The sequence below is a fragment of the Schistocerca serialis genome, chromosome 8, assembly GCF_023864345.2.
Source record: "Schistocerca serialis cubense isolate TAMUIC-IGC-003099 chromosome 8, iqSchSeri2.2, whole genome shotgun sequence".
NCBI classification, from domain to species: Eukaryota; Metazoa; Arthropoda; class Insecta; order Orthoptera; family Acrididae; genus Schistocerca; species Schistocerca serialis.
The window spans coordinates 162,814,808-162,832,432 of NC_064645.1; the positions used below are offsets into that span (position 1 = coordinate 162,814,808).

General features: G+C 40.3%; 1 protein-coding gene across 4 annotated transcripts in view; it reads left to right on the plus strand.

The window, feature by feature from the left end:
• Positions 1–17,625, plus strand: part of LOC126416717 (carotenoid isomerooxygenase) — a 363,622-nt gene that overhangs the window by 291,616 nt on the left and 54,381 nt on the right. For all 4 annotated transcript variants that reach the window (XM_050084528.1, XM_050084526.1, XM_050084529.1 and 1 more), the window contains 3 exons: positions 1,942–2,088; positions 6,531–6,675; positions 7,127–7,283. In XM_050084528.1, coding sequence (XP_049940485.1) covers positions 1,942–2,088; positions 6,531–6,675; positions 7,127–7,283 — 449 coding nt within the window. The remainder of the gene's footprint in view (positions 1–1,941; positions 2,089–6,530; positions 6,676–7,126; positions 7,284–17,625) is intronic.

The window sequence follows — 17,625 nt, forward strand, 5'->3', positions numbered from 1 at the left end:
CTGTGGAGCATTGTAATCAGAGACAATAATCATCTAAGGTAATTTTTCAATGCAGTGTCACAGTATAGATTTTAGCCTCATATACAATCCAAGTGACTTCTGAATGGTAGCTTTGTCCTTAGTTGTCATGATTACTGCACACTTTCTTTCCACATTTTCCATTGCTCAACACAGAGGAAATACCCTCCAGTTTTACCTACCTTGTTGTTGCAGTTCTATTGAATGTATACGTGGACCAATAATCATATAGAATTTTCAAGATTACATTTTATGTACAGAAATGGTCCACGTTCAGCACAGCATCATAAATAAACATAAATAATGACATAATGTACATAAAACATATGTGAAACAGTAAACAATTGAAGATTAGGAATAACACAAAGACTTGGTGTTGCAAGGTTGATCTTCAAATGCTCTTTTTTCTGATGAAACATGGCAGCATTTATCAGAGTACAAAAACTCAGATCAGAGAACATTTGACACTGGAATCTGAAAATCTGACTTTCTTACTTTTGTCACTCTCCCAATTGAAATAGAAAATGATCACATAGCCCAGGTGATTGATGTCATTGTTTCCTATGAGTGTTGATCTCCAGCTCATTGCAGTCATTTTCTTAGCGGTTTTCACATTGGCAGATGAGTCATCTCATGATACAAACTGAGTGTATGTTTGACTTATTCAGCTCCCATGATGCTGTTTCCCTAAAGAGGCCGTCCTTTCCTTATGTGGCTGCTGCATCTCAACAAGAGAGAGATTGCAGCTCAATCAGGAGAGGTAAGGCTCACTGGCTCTGTCTCATTATCAGCAGAGGGCAAGGGCTCAGAATTATTCATCATTATTATGGGGAAAGCCTTTCAGCCATTATTACATCAACTTTCCATGTGAAACAGCTCAAGACCTAGATGTGAGCCATCACCCAACATCAGGCGACTGCTTGGCTTTAAACTGGAATTTCACAGAGTCCACACTGGCAATAAAAACTAAAGTTACATGAAATGTTTGTGAGGACAAATTTCCATCCTGCCAGTCCACCAGTGATACAATATGCAGTGGCCTTATGAAGGCAGTCAACAGTTGTTATCACAGCTTCTAGCTGTTTATGGAAACCAGTCAACTAGTACCCTATCGAGATCCCACAAGGGCAACACTCCCTCTTCATGAAATCTATGTGAACCTAGCTCTTGCAAAGCAAAATATGGGTATAGAGCACTAAATGTGTCCCAGTTACTTACACACAGAAGCTAAAAAGCTAAAAAAGTGTCATACACAAATTTTGTGCTATGGTATATACAGATGAGACTCTTGGTAAATATCGCTGATGCCACTGGAACTGGTGCACCGCTGGATGTTATGTAATAATCACTTGTTCTATCTGAATTGGGCTAGAAGTGCAACTAAAGCAGTTATCAGCTTCAATGCAGACTCGTTGAGTGGGTGGTACACAATGTTTTCTATTTTCTAGCAAACTGCACGAGGAAATAGAATCTAGCAGATGTGACATGAATACTGGGTCAGTTCCAGCCTGAGAATTTATCATTGAGTTTATCACTGCAATTTAATAATACTGGCAGAAAATGGCCAACATTTTACTTACTGATACCACCAACTAGCTAATTCTTACTGCTAATAATTAGGTTGTGCTCATTTGAAACAACTATCACTGATGTACTATGCAGTGTACACTCAGCCAAAATCAAATGAATTTTACTTTATTCCACTCAGAAACTTAGGAAATTTATTGAAGTCATAAATTACAACTCTCTGTGGCATTACCCAATTTACTACTGGCACAAAAGGCCATGCTACAAGTAGAACTCAAAACTTTTGAAATAAAAAATACTCAAATTTTTATCACTCATATCAATATATCTTTGAGACCGGTGACTGACATTTCTCACCACTGCAGACTTGACTGTCACTTAGAAATTGGTTTTCAGGTATGCAGTCAGCGATGGACAGGTGACATACCAGTGTCGGTTCCTCAAGTCAAAAACTTACAAACGCAACTTGGCAGCACAGAGGATTGTTGTCAGTGAGTTTGGAACTCCTGCTGTACCTGACCCATGCCAGACCATCTTCCAAAGGTATGTTAAAGCCATAGTACCTCAGGACTAAATAATATGGGAAAATTCTATTTATTATTAGAAAAAAATTTAGATATTGCCAGCATGAGGGTTGGTACAAACACCGTCTCTGTACCTTACCATGTCTTGTGGTATACCCTTACTCTCCTCTGATTTGTGATGCAGGTACTCTTCTAATTAGTTGTGAAATGTGCATTATAACACATCATCCAAAGCATGGCAAACTAAAAATATTTCACAAAGCTTTACCATAAGCAAATATTGGGTAAAATGTCACAAATAGCTGTAGAACTATCTACAGTTCATACCTGACAGTCCATTCCTAATACAGTAACTAACGAAATGGAGTATAAAAGCATACTATTGCTAATATACTGTCTTTTAGAGTACTAATAATTTACATAATGTCTGTGTTTACATAGTGTCTATATATTACATTACAATATCCTTCAGGAATGCTTGCAAGTCTGTAGAAACATACTGTCTGTTGATTTACAGCTGTTGTACGTATTACATAATTAATTCTCAAATTGGACATTAATTGTACATTTTATTTGTGCCACATAAAAATTAGATATCCACAGCTAAAGGATAAGATAATCCTTGATTTTGTTCTGTGTTGGCTGTTTGAAGAAGACTGAGTAAAATTATTACTCAGTCTTCTTCAAACAACCAACACAGTTAAATTATAACACAGGGAATACAACTAGGACAGTGTTCTAAGTTTCTGCACCACCATTACGTTTTACAGGGTACTGTAGATCTTCTGGGCAGATTACAGTATGATTCTACAAAGGAGACAGAAGATAATTTGCTCTCTGATGACCTGTATATAGCTATGGTGTCAATAGAGAAAGAAACTAGTTGAAAATATTCTGATTTCATAAAATCCCCATGCATTATGATTTAAAAAAGTATCCCCAATTATTCTGTCAAACTTAGAAGAAAAGTCCTATAAACAAATCCTTGTTGAGGTATGGGCCATTTCATTTGTTTCAAGAACAGTCAGCACTCATTTGTGTTTGCTGTCTTCCACCTGATATTCACTGCTAATTTCTTATTGGTTGTGTCCATCTTTGTTCTTACTCCTCTGACTGTGTTCTGTTGTCAGATGTGCTCCATACAACTGTTTCCTACATCAGCTCTTCTACATGTAGTGTTCTGAGTATGTGTGAAATTTCAGCAGACATGGTCTTGTGCTATGGTTCAGCAAACAGTGTGAATCAGTAGATATGTATCATGTACACCAAATCATGTCCTGAAGACAGCGTTCCAAAATATGCAGCATGTTGTTTCAATGACTTTCAGACATGAGGCATTCATAGCAAAAAGAAAGGATCATGGTAGACCTTGCACCATTTGCATGCTACATTTGAAGGAGCGAGTGTCACGATTAATGGAAGATGATATTGAAACAATGCAGTTGCTGTAGGCATAAAGCCATAAGCTATGCTCTTGCGTGGTCAGTTCTGCAGGACTAGTGACTTTACCCATATCAGGTTATGAGACTACATTGTGAGATTATAGTTCTGCTAATGGATTTTAGAACGGAGCGCTAAAGATCTGCAGTTCACAATTCACATTTTATTTCAAGGCCATATACTTGACCATGATTATTAACAGGCACCAAAAATTTACCCATATTGTTGGGTGATGTAAACCTTTTGAAAAGACAATGGATAGTCATTTATGCATGATGGAGCACGACCCCATTATCTATGCCTTGTAGAACAACAGCTAGTACAGTTGTTTGATGAGTAACGGATTGATCAAAGAGGTCCACTATTATGGCCTCTCTGCTCACCTGACCTTAATTCTTTAGATTTCTACTAATGGAAAAATTTAAAGGAGTAGTGCATTCCACAACCATACACAACTTCCATCTGGTACAGGAGTTTGTGTCATATACAGTATGTGACCAAAACTGAGACAGAAAAATTGCACTGGCTCATAAAAAAACAGAATACACATGCATTAATTTCTCGAGAAAGGCATTTCTGGCAATAACATTGTTGCACAAAATATGTATTATTGCTGCATGAAATTAGTATAAAAATTTGAGTTTTGGTGATAATTTCTATTGACCTCCTGATGAATATAAAGGAGATTATTGTATTCTATTGTAGTTTGACATGTCAAGAGTGCCGAGTGTGTTTTATACAGCACGGTTTCAATAATACAACCCCTAAAGAGCTTACAAAATACATCAGGCCACTACAGAGTAGTAACTGTTGGCTATGACGATTTTTCTAGCAGAATATCAAATATTGTGCTGATTTGATAGGACTATACTTTAAGAACCATTGTAATCAATCAGTGACTCAGAGCATATTTCCTGACAGAATTTATTTTCTGTGGTAACATTCATTAATAAAACTGAAGGTAAGCAAACCATCTCTAATTACAGACTCATTTTGTTCTTTCATTCTTCTCAAAAGCTTTTGAAAAAGTGACCTGTGACAGATTTTTTCTGAACAGAACATGTTAGCAGGCTCCTAATTGTTATTTTATATTCTCCACAAAAAGTGAGTGGCTTGACAGGGATCTGATTCTTTCTCCGTCTGAATATAATTCTCAACTACTGTGCCACCACATTCAATTAGTTCTAAAATAGTTATTAATTTATGTAAATTATCAACTGTATGTCTTCTGCCTGCTGAAGAAGGCCAAAACATTGGCTTTAGAATGCAGAATATTGCTCTGAATGTTGGGCAATAATACTTCAGCATCCACTATTTTTGTAAACAACTTTTGTTTGCTCAAATATGGCGAGGAAAGTTCTGTTAGAATGTAAATAACTCAGGAGTCAAGGAGACTACTCAGCAAATAGTAGAAATGTAGAGTTGTTGACAGGCACACAACCAAAAAGAGTGAAAACTTGCTAGCTTTTCTTTAATGACCTACAGAAAACACACACACACACACACACACACACACACACACACACACACACACACACATGTATCTGGCAGCTTAGAGGGAGCCAAAAGGTGTCTGGGATACGAATGCCAGTGGGAGAGGCAGCAGGTCCACGGGATAGGGATGTGACACAACACCAGAGCTGGTTAGTTCATGGAGCATACTATAATGATGATATGGAAACATGGATTGGAAGGAGGTATCAAGAAAGATGAATGGGAGACTGTTGGGTAGAAGTGTGCCTGCTGTGGGATTGAGTCCAGGAGGATAACAAGAGTGAAGGACGAGTGGTAGGGTTCTCAGCTGAGCACAACAGCTGCTGCTTCAGAACCCATGCCCCCTGCATCCTTCCCTGTAGCACCAGATTTTCTTAACCCTGCAGATGGGAGGTATCCTCACAGCCCAACCTTTCCTCCTGCAATCCTGGCTCAGTCTCTCAGTGCACCCACACCTCTACACGAGTCTCCACTTCCTCTTTCCTGTCACCCCCTTCCAATCTACACCTTCACATCTTTGTGACTGTTCACTGAATGAACTCACTGGTTCTGGTGTCTGTGTGTCACATTCCCATCACATGCTTCTGCTGCCTTTCCCTCCACATCCCTATTCCCTACATCTGCTGCCTCCCTCTGATCCACCAGCTACCCCTCCCAAACTCCTCCTTCCATTTCTCATCTTTTTCTCCCTCTATCCACCCCCCTCCCCCCGACTCCCACTCCTCCTGATACCATCCCTCACCCCCACTCAACCTCCAAACCGCAATCCTGGCATTGTGGGTTCAGCTGCCACACAATGTATAAAGAGGTGTGTGTGTGTGTGTACTTTCTATCTTGTTAAAGGATTCATCAAAAAGCTAGCAAGTTTTCATTTACTTTTGTGTGCCTGTCAACAGCTCATTGCTTCTACCTTTCTGTGAGTGGTTTCATTTACTTCTAAATTTCCTGTGTGATGTTCATGTACATCAGTTTTTTTAAAACTATCTTTTACTGTTAGCATAGCTGGCACAGTACTGTATAACTTTTAGTGGCATTACCATGTGAAGTCTTCACATGAGTCATCAGGAAGTTTAATTATACAAAAATATTGAAATAAATGTACTTTTGTCAATTTAATTAGGTGCATAACATCCAGTATTTCCTCTTCGATAAAGGCATAAATTGCGTTAGAGTACAGACTGAAGGCGACATTGTAATTAACATTTCACATCACTCAACTAAACTCCCCTCCACCCCTCCCAAATCCTCCTATCCCCTTTCCAAGACCGTATTAAAGGAAGGCTATATCCTCTCAGAAATCGTTTCTCACTGAAAAAACTGAATGACTCGTTAAACAAAACTTGAGTAGTGAACAGTATGGAAGTGCAAAATTACTTTGTCATGGATCGGACCAAAGAGATTTTCTTGCTTTCATTGAAGGCATCAGTTCAAGAACTGCTTTTAGTCTGTATATAATGTAGGTAGGGTTTTAATATGTAATGTAAATGAGGAACTAACTAGTACATATGTTTTATTATCTATTTTCAGAGTAGCAGCAGTATTCAATCCTGGCGAAACACTGACTGATAATGCCATGATCTCTGTCTATCCTTTTGGAGATGAGTTCTACACATTCACGGAATCACCTGTCATACATCGCATTGATCCTGCAACACTGGATACCATGGACAGGGTAACATACTTGTGCATTTCCAGTTTAGTGTTGGATCTGGCTTTCTGAACAGTGAACATTAAATGAGAGAGAGAGGACAAGGGGAAAAATATGAGTAGCAACCACTAAATCACAAATGGAAAAGTCAGTTATTAAATATCAATTTTTTTTGAACTAGTGGGTCATTCATGTAGACTAAAAATTGTTAAGAAAAGGTAACCAGTGAAAGAAAGGAGATTAAATGGTGCAAGGTACCAAAAGCAAGGCTGCACCACATCTGGAATAATTCTGAATTATATAAGATGAAACCACTTGCAAGTGTATATCCTCATTGTGTGCTTGTAGCCTGAAAACAAATTCTCCACTTGTTGAATCTTAGTTATTAATGAAGTTATGGTGAAGATTTTTCAAATGTTTGTGATTACTCAACTACATATTCACAATTATAATGACTATGTACATTTGTCTGCAGGTTAATGTAGCAAATTATCTTAGCATTGTGAACCATACATCTCACCCTTTGGTTATGAATGATGGCACAGTATACAATATTGGAATGACACTTACTGCATCGGGTCCTCATTACTGTGTAATGAAATTTCCACCTCCTTGTGCTACTGAAAATAAAAGTAAGCATAAATCTTGAAATCATAGTGTGATATAGAACTTGTTAGTGGATAACATTACTGTGTTTATATGTGGTAAGTATAAGTGTTCAGTTCATTTATGTATCCTGCAAACAAGAAATAACCATAAAAATTAAATGTTTTTCTTAATCTATTACTAGAGGACTGTAATAAAAATATTTTCTAAGGTATATTCATAAAGCCTTTGAGGAAACTTTTAGCGACTGTGACTTGTTACAACAGACCACTATACTTTTTTATAAACATTATGGATTTGATATCAAAGCATTCTAGTAGATTGCAGAATCACACAATGAGTGGCAACCTGCTCTTTCAACATTAAATCACCTCCATTCATTTCACATCTCTTCTCACTGTTAATTGAGCATATTGTACATGAATTTGTTTCATTATTAAATTGCACAAAGTCCCTGTTTTATCTGTTACTTTTCAGACCAAAAATTGAGCTGTAGGCTACATAAAAAAGTACCATCATTTCTTGTTGAGCTCTGTCCTTTCCATACAATGACAGAAATGAAACAAGTCATTCAGGCCTGTTCAGTTAACACACATTTCTTCTCTGTTCTTCCAGATTAAGTATCAGAATACTTCTTTTAAGACTGTCTTGCCTGATCCACCTCTCAATTCCAAATTTTTCACCATTCTGATGAAGTCTTAAAGTGGAAGCAATGGCACATTTTCCTGAGTTTATGTATGTCAATGCCCTTTTTTTAAGCCAGTCAGTGTAGATTTTGTTGTGACTGAGTTAAAAGCATTCTCAAAACATACAAATTCCAAATAAAGTGGTAAATCATTCTGATTGTTCCATTCTATACTTTTATTACAACTTTCAAACAGTCCATTGTGCTATATCTACTTCTAAAGAAAGTTTGTTCCTTTGCCTGATAGAATTTACTGATTTTTTTATGCAGTTGCTGGCAATTTTCATGAATACCTTATGTGTTATGGAGAGGAGGCGAATAGGTTTGTAGTGTTTGTACCCTGACTGTCTCCTTTCATTTACAGTGTAATAATTACAGCATTGTTCCAGTTGTGGAGAATTAGCCTCCTTCCTAGCCATTCTGCAACAGTTTTTAAAGTTCTTTTTTACTACTTTGTGTCCAGCATTAATCATTTCTACTGAAACCTCAACACCTTCTAGCGACCCCGGAAATACCAAGACTAAGGATTTCCACAATTTGAACTTGCATCCTGTCACACCACACAGACAAGACATATGAATTCAAGCCACGCGGAGGGGCTGTGTGGTTTGAGGCATCATGTCACAAACTGCACTGCCCCTCCCGCCGGCAGTGCTACATTGTATCTGGATGTGGGTGCATGCCCTCTGCCCAGTTTTTTGGCCATTGTTGTCGGTCAGGCTCAGGGTGTGTGCCCCTCAGGCATGGGTGTGTGTGTTGTTATTAGCATAAGTTAGTTTAAGTAGTGTGTAAATGTAGGGACCGACGACCTCTGCAGTTAAGTCCCTTAGGAATTCACACACATTTGAACATTTTGAATTCAGTATCATTTTGAAGAAAACTGGAACATGTACAGATTCTGACTAGCAGCAACTGTACCCAGTACCATTTTCCACCATTCACTGCAAAATCAATACCAATTGCCCCCCAAAGCTTGGATATGAGGTGTGCTTTTGCAAATGCCTTTCATTTACTTATACATAGAATGGCTTTATACATCACATCTGCCATTACCTCCAGAATATCACTATTTTCATGATTAACTATCTATGTTTCCAATTCATTCCTTGAACTATAAAACATTTAAATAAGTACAATAATGGTTTTACAGTTTTCTCTCTGTTGATAGTGTTGTGTACAAATTTATACACAATGGTAAGGAGATGGGCTACAGAGTAGTGCAGCAACTGTTGTCTTAGGAAAGCTGGACAGGAGCCAAAATGATTAGTGAAAAAGCTAACACAGTCAACAGAATATTTACTTATCTTGTGTTTCTCCAAGTTAACAAAGACTCATTACAAATAATGCACCAAGAAATAGAGTCCAGCTATCACAGTGTCAACAGAGAAGAGGCTCGCTGTATTAACCACAAAGAATTGTGTCATGGTGATGAGGCTCCAAGTGCAACAAGTGCGAGTGGGATGAGTGGCTACCACCATCTGTCCTATATCACAGTGGCAGAGGGCACTCATGGTACTGAGCTGCTGGAAATGTGGCCCAGCAGGTGCAAACCACTGGGTCCTCTAGGCCCTGTATGACTGCTATCGGCGTGGAACAGAAACTTGCAGTTCTGTTACTGACATCAACACCTGTGATGCGATATCGATGGACGATACCACATTAAACCCCCCCCCCCCCCCCCAAATCTCGTCACTGTGTTGTGTGGTGAATGATGCTGGGAGGGAGGACTGGGTACAGGTGACAATGTGGAGATGCAAACTGACACTGAGGACTGGCAACAACAGCCAAAAAACAAGGCAGAAGACATGATCCCACTTCCAGAGATAATGCAGCAAACAAAGACAGAAGCATCTTGGTGACTGCAGAGGGACTGAAGGCAGCACATGGGACAGCATCATGAAGAGTGGCCCATCCACAGACAATGGTGGCTGTGGTTATGGCGGCACTTGTGAAAGGTTGTTGACTTCCATCGGTTTTGATTCTGGCACCAACTGCTTGGGGACCATGGGAGCCAGATGCAACTAGGGGTGCTGTGTCGAGCCAGGCACAGAATCTGAAAGCGTAAGGCTTGTGGCAGGATCGCACAATTCACATGGATGAATTTGATTCTGTTGCCGTGTCACTAATCCTGCCAGTCCTTGCAGGAGAAACATAGAACATCCAATACATCGTACAATGGTGCCTTGCCCCCAGCACCTCACTCTGCCATACAATCTGTAAGAGACTGAATCATTAGTTTGATACTCTGGGTGCCACCCACCAAGGTGGGTGCAGGAATTGAAGCAAGGTGCAATGGTGCCATCCATGTAACAACTCCACTGGTGATGATCTATCTCTTGGCTGGGAGTGGTAGGAAAACAAGAAGAGCAACAGAGCTTGACCCCATGTGTGGAAACATAAAGTCTGTCCATCTGTTGCTTAAATGTTCATACAAGGTGTCCAGCTTTATCGTTGAATTGTGGGTGGAGTTGTACATTTGTGATATGCTTGATGCCAGAAGCAGCCAATTCGGTGGCAACAAATTGAGGTCTGTTGTCAGTCACAATCACTGCAGGCAATCCCTCTAAGAAAAAGATTGATGACAAGGCCTGGATTGTGGAACAAGTCACAGCAGAGTGCATAGGAACCATAAAGGGAAATTTAGTAAAAGTGGCAATGATGTGAGTCAATGTTTATTCCCATATAGGCCCATGAAATCAAAGTGCAAACATTACCAAGGCACTTGATGTTTTGGGCATGCAAAGAACTGCTAAGACAAAACTGGCTGATGTCATCACTGTCTTGGCACTGGGAAGTCAACTGTTCAATTTGTGCATCAAGACTGTGCTAAGTGCAATGATGTCACACCAACTGCTTGGTGAGAACTATGCCCCAGTGACCTTGGTATAACAAATGAAGCATATCAGGGTGGAGAGCCTGGGGAACCACAACAAGTGAGTGGCCATTATCAGTGCAAAGCAAATTAACAACTTGAACTGTAAAGCTTATAAATGGGCAAAATATTGGTGAACCACAGAACTACGAATCTGTCTGGCTGAACATAGCCAGAAAGCATGGATATAGTGCAACGGAATCTGCAAATCAGGATCTGCTGCTGTAGCCTGGGCAATTTTCCAGTGATTGGGCAGAAAGCTACGCAAAACAATTGTGTGTCATGCATCAGTGTTGCAACAAGAAACAGAGGACTCATCAAGAGTGGAGTCCGGGCCAACAGGGACACAAGAAAGAGCATCTGCCTTGGCATGCTTAGAAGTGAGCTGATACACAATCTCATATTGGTAATGACAAAAGAACAGCTCACCATTACAGCTTCTGCACTGTGTGAGTTGGGGCTGACTGAGAATGGTCAAACAAAGATTGTAGAGATTTATGGTCAGTAACCATGTGAAATTTTCTGCCAAAAAGATATTGATGAAACTTAGTGACACCATAGACAAATGATGAGAGCCTCCTTTTCGATTTACCAATAATTACATTAAGCTTTGTTCAACAACTTCAAAGCAAAGGTAATCAGCCTACCAACAGCACCAAATTCATATGACAAAACTGCACTGATGCTGTAAGAGGATCAAAATGAACAAGGCATCGATCACTAAGCAAAGCATCTTTTAGTGTCTGGAAAGCAGATTGACACTCTTGCAACCAAACAAAATGAACATTCTTCCTGTGCAAGCAATGCAAGGGAGCCGCAGTTTGTGGAGCATTAGGAATAAACTGTATGAAATATGTGAGCACCCCTAAAACAAACTGTAATTTTCACATATTGCATGTGGAAGGTCACAGATAGCATGCAATAGTGACTGCACTGGGTGAAAATGCTGGCTGTTAGTAACATGTCCTAAATACTCAAGCTCAGTCTGGAAAAAACACATTCATTTCTGTTACATTTGAGACCAGCTGTGGACAACACTAGAAACAGACAACAAAGGCTGCTAATGTGTTCTTCAGGAGTGCGATGTGAGATGACAGTGTCATCTAAATAATTCAAGCAAAAAGAAACTTTAGTAGTCAGCTGCTCCATAAATCACTGAAATGTGGTGGATGTGGAAGCACTGCCAAACAGCAATATCAAAAATTTTAAGAGACTCAGATGAGTGTTAATGACAAAGACCTCTTTCAACCACCCATCCAGAGAGAACTGCAAGTAAGCATCATGCAAAGCAGTTTTGTAAAAGTAATAACTGACACCTACTTCATTTATCAGTCCCTCTGGGCACAGCAAGGGATAAACATCAGGGACTTTTTGAAGATTTACAGTTTTCTTAACATCAGCCACACAACTGGAGTCTGCCGGAGAGCTTCTTTATAACAACAGGAGGGGACACCCACTGACTGGCAATAATGTGTGCTGTGACCTGTGGAATGTGCTTTATTGTGACATGAAAAACAAAATTATTGGATTTGCCTAAAAACTCAGAAAACAAATCCTGATATTCAGCATATAACTGAGCAACACTCTCCTGAGGATCAAAGAAAGAAACAGAAAGTAAATTATCCTGAATGCTTAACTCAGACAAATCAAAAGGGAGGGAAGCACTGTAAATATTACTGTCTTTGTCAAATTTCAGGAAGTTCGAGGAAGGCTACAGGTGCCTTAAGACAGAAATGTCAAGACTTTTATAAATTGTCAGCGTATGGCACGACTGCACAATTTAGGCTCATCGAGCAGTTCATAAGTGCTATAACTGAGTAAACCCAGTGGAGCTCCAGTGTCAAGCTGAAAATGGACTGATTGTCCAGCAGTAGTAAGAGACAGAAAATTTGTTGTCCTCATGTGGACGAGTTGCGAGCTTTTCTAGGGGGGTCCTTACGCTTTTGTAAGCACACTGACTGTCTGACTTTACATGTCCCACACTGACTGTAGATGTCCCTGTTTGCCACAAGAAAATCAAATTACTTCATGTGAAGGGCACGATTGCTGGTCATGTAACATATTACAGCAAGGACATGACTTCATATCTTGTGCTTTGTGTGACACATGTTTACACAAATGCTGTTGCTGTGGCCAACCAGGCAACACTGTTTGCAAGCCAGGTGTGAGGCCTGTTTGCCGTGGCTATCTGCAGAACAAACTGGTGCTACCTCAAAAGTGTTTGCTGTGCTTTCACTGGAATCTCAATAGTCAAGAACCTGCAGTACCTTTTGCAAGGAAGTGTCTGCGTATTAAGAACCTGTTCTTGAATTCGAGTTAGCTACGTTGTGCATGATGACATCACAAATCATTGTATCTCTGTAATATTTGCTGCAGTCACATTTGAATCTATACTCTCTAGTAAGGCCTTGCAATTCAGTCACCCACAGACGGTATGTCTGTTCTTGTTGCTTGTGCAATCTAAAGAATTTGTAATGGGCAGCTGCCACTTGTACTCTGCCCTCATAATACTTTGTAAGCATCTGCAATAGGTCCTTGTATGGTACTAATTCAGGGCAGGATTTAGTGGAGCACAACCTGTAAATAGTCACTCCTGCCATGACCAATAAATAAGAATGTTCGTCAGTACTTATATGTGAAGTGCTGCAACATGCACATTGAACTGTGTAAGGTACTCTGTCCAGTCTTCCTTTGCCTTGTCAAACTCACGAAATTACAGCACAGGTGCAGGTGGTGGTATTGCATCTGGGTCTGGTGTCTTGTGTGAAGTCATCTGCACCATGATGGATTGATTTATCACTTCAAGTAGTTGTGGCAGTTGTTGACTCTGAAACTGAATAAACTGAGTTAGGTCAGCTGCAGCTGCTGCAGCACACGATTGTGGTTTAGTAGCCATAATCTATGAAGCAATGAACAGAGAAAGCTAAAGGGGCTGCAAAAGCAGCAACTAAGGAACCTAGAATATAAACAGCACAAGCAAGCCAAATACTGGGAAAAAAGACAAACAACAACAAAAACAACAAAAAAGATTACAGGAAGAACCAAACAAGATGACTGCCACATCTAGGTAGTATTACTCATCATCATGTTTGTTGCATATGACTTCATACATAATGTTAAGGAGATGTGGGTTACAGAGTGGTGCAGCAATTGTTGTCACAGGAAAGCTGAACAGATACGGAAATGACTAGTGAACACATTAACACTCTAACCACAAGATTTACTTAACTTGTATTTCTCCAAGCCTATGAAGACTCATTACAAATAATGCAGCTAGAAATAGAGTCCAGCTACCACAGTGTCAACCAGGAAGAGGTTTGCTGTACTAAGCACGAATGATTGTGTCATAGCGATGAGGCTCCAATTGCAAGTGGGATGAGTGGCTGCCACCAGCCATCCTATATTGCAGTGGCAGAGAGCGCTCGTGGTGCTGAGCCACTAGACGCATGGCTCAGTGGACACATACCATTGGATCTGTTAGATCCTGCATGACCACTATCTGTATGTAATGGAAACTTGCAATTCTGTTACCAACATTGACATCTGTGGGGTGGTATCAATACGTGATACCACAGACGGCTCCTGTGTCATCTGTTATTTTGATGACCTGCAGCATCTAAACAAAATCTGTTCTTGGTTTGTCTCCTTCATACTTTCATTGTTTCCAATGTATGTTATTACCAAATTTTAAAGTGATTTAGGTCTCTCATATCATTTACAATTTGCTTAGCAGTTGTTAAATTTTGGGTTACATATTTCATTTTTAATTTAATCTCATACTTCCCAAGTCAATTTTCAGTTTATTTTCCTTGGGAAGAATGGGTTTAAGGATGAACACGCTGTTCTTCTCAACAAATTCTAGTAACATAGGATTTTTGTCACTTCTTGTTTCATACCCTAAGCTTCTCAGTAAAGTTTTAGTCCTATTTTCACATACAGAATTTCAGTTTTCATATTTTAGTTGGATTTGCTGTCATTTATCAGTCTTTTTCATAGAGCACTAATAGAGCTCTTTTACCTCCTTGTCAAAATGTGAATAAGTCAGTGTACATAATTTAATGATTTACATAAAATATCTTTCATTTATTTTGATCAAATCCTGGTACTTTTTTTCAAGATTCTTTCAATACCTGTAACAATGTTTTTATTTCTCTTATTTACAATAAGACCAGTACCTGAATATCCCCTGTGTTCTCTACTTTCTGATAAAACATATGCTCTGAATTCAATTCTGTTTTGTATTAACTTTTAAGCTGCAATTCTCATAAGCCTACTAAATCCCATCACATTGAATTCCTTTTCCCATTCTACAAACATACTTTTGGATCCTTGAGTTCTGCAAAAATATAAGGGGTGTTCAAAGAGAAATGAGTTAGAGGCATAATTATAGAAACCAGTACCTGTATGTTAGAAGTATTGACCCTGGCTGTTGAGACACTTGTCCAACTGTGACACAAGGAGGTGAATGACTGTCTCATAAAATTCCCAGGGCTGCACTGTTAACCAGTTCCACATGTACAACTGGATGTCATCATCCGAGGTGAATCATTTGCCCCTTGGAGCCTTTTTAAGGGGCCAAAAATGGCGTAATCACAAGGAGAGAGGTCCTGACCGTATGGAGGTGGCCGATAACCTCCCATTTCAATTTCTTCAGGAGTACCATGACTGTGTTGGCCATATGAGGCTTTGCATTGTCATTGAGCAGAATGACACCATGGATGAGATTGCCTGGTTGTTTTGATTTGATCACTTGGTGAAGGATGGTCAAGGTTTGAGAGTAACGCTGGGCATTCACTGTTGTCCTGTGCTCCAGGAAGTGAATCAGAAGGGGGCCATCTTGGTCAAAGAAGAACATCAGCATAACCTTTCCTGCACTCTTGTGGATGGCCTTGGCTTTTTTTGGTGGTGGGAACCTGGATGCTTCCACTGGAGACTGTCGTTTTGATTCTGTTTCGAAGTGATGACACCATGACTCATCTCTAGCCACCACTCATGCCAGGAACACTCCCTTCCTGAGCATAGCGCTGCAGATGAACAAGACAGTGAGCCATTCAACATGCTTCCTGGTGTGGTTGAAGACCTTGGGGCACCCATTGGGCACACACTTTGCACATGTGCAGTCATACCTTCATGATGGTGTGAACACTTCTGATGCTCAATCCAACCATGGTGGCTGTGGCTTTCACTGTCACTTGGCAGTCCTGCGTAATGAGTGAATCCACCAGCTGTACGATGTCATCAGTAATGCAGTGTGGTGCTCCAGACTGTGCATCATCGGTTAACAACACCCATTCTTCCCTGAAGCACTTGTGCCATGTCTTGACGCTTGCAAGGGATGTGCAGTGTTTGCCGTATACTTGTGACATTTGTTGATGATTGTCCATTCCTCCTACTCCTTCCACTGTCAGAAAACGAACAACACCTCTTTGCCCTTCTTTTGATGCCTCCATGCCAGTCTGCAATGCAACTGGCAGGGTTGGATGATTGATGCGTGCTGTATAGTCATGTGATTTGCACTCTAGTGACGGATTGTGAACTTCCAAGCTCCAATCAGAACCACACGTAGTTACACACGCCACGGTATTACCCTTCTGTCACCGGTTTGTGCATTCCAGACTCTGGCTCGTTTCTTTTTCAATGCCCCTTTATACATGCACCACATAATGTGCTCCAAACCAAACGAACAGTCTCTGAAACAATGAGCACAGGTGCTACTTTCACAATGTATTGGGGTGCATAAGTGAATATTAAATATCTAATAAATAAATCCATGTATATTATTTCCTATCATAATGTTTACGTACTACGTGGAAACTACACCGATGAATCGAAGAAACTGGTACACCTGCCTAATATTGTGTAGGGCCCTCCTGAGCATGCAGAAGTGCCACAACACAATGTGGCATGGACTTGACTAATGTTTGAAGTAGTGCTGGAAGGAAATGACACCATGAATCCTGCAGGGCTGTCCATAAATCCACATTAGTGGGAGGGGGTGGAGATCTTTTCTGAACAGTACGTTGTAAGGCATCCCAGACATGCTCAATAATGTTCATGTCATGGGTGTTTGGTGGCCAGCGGAAATGTTTAAACTCAGAAGAGTGTTTCTGGAGCCACTCTGTAGCAATTCTGGACATATGGGGTGTTGCATTGTCCTGCTGGAATTGCCCAAGTCCATCGGAATGCACAATTGACATCAATAGATGCAGATATTCAGACAGGATGCTTATGTACATGTCACGTCTCAGTCATATCTAGACATACCAAGGGTCCCATATCACTCCAACTGCACACACCCTACATCATTACAGAATCTCCACCAGCTTGAAAAGTGCCCTGCTGACATGCAGGGTTCATGGATTCATGAGGATGTCTCCAAACCCACACACATCTATCTGCTTGATACAATCTGAAACAAGACTCGTCCGACCAGGCAACATGTTTCCAGTCATCAACAATTCAATGTCAGTGTTGACGGGCCCAGACATGGTGTAAAGCTTTTTGTTGTGCAGTCATCAAGTGTACTCGAGTGGGCCTTCGGCTCCGAAAGCCCATATCGATGAGGTTTTGTTGAATGGGTTCGCCCACTGGCACTTGTTGATGGCCCCCCATTGAACTCCGCAGCAAATTGTGGAAGGGTTGCACTTCCATCACGTTGAATGATTCTCTTCAGTTGTCATCGGTCCCGTTCTTACAGGATCCTTTTCTGGCTGCAGAATTATCAGAGATTTGATGATGTTTTACCAGATCCCTGATATTCACAGTACACTTGTGAAATGGTCATATGGGAAAATCCCCACTTCATCAAAAT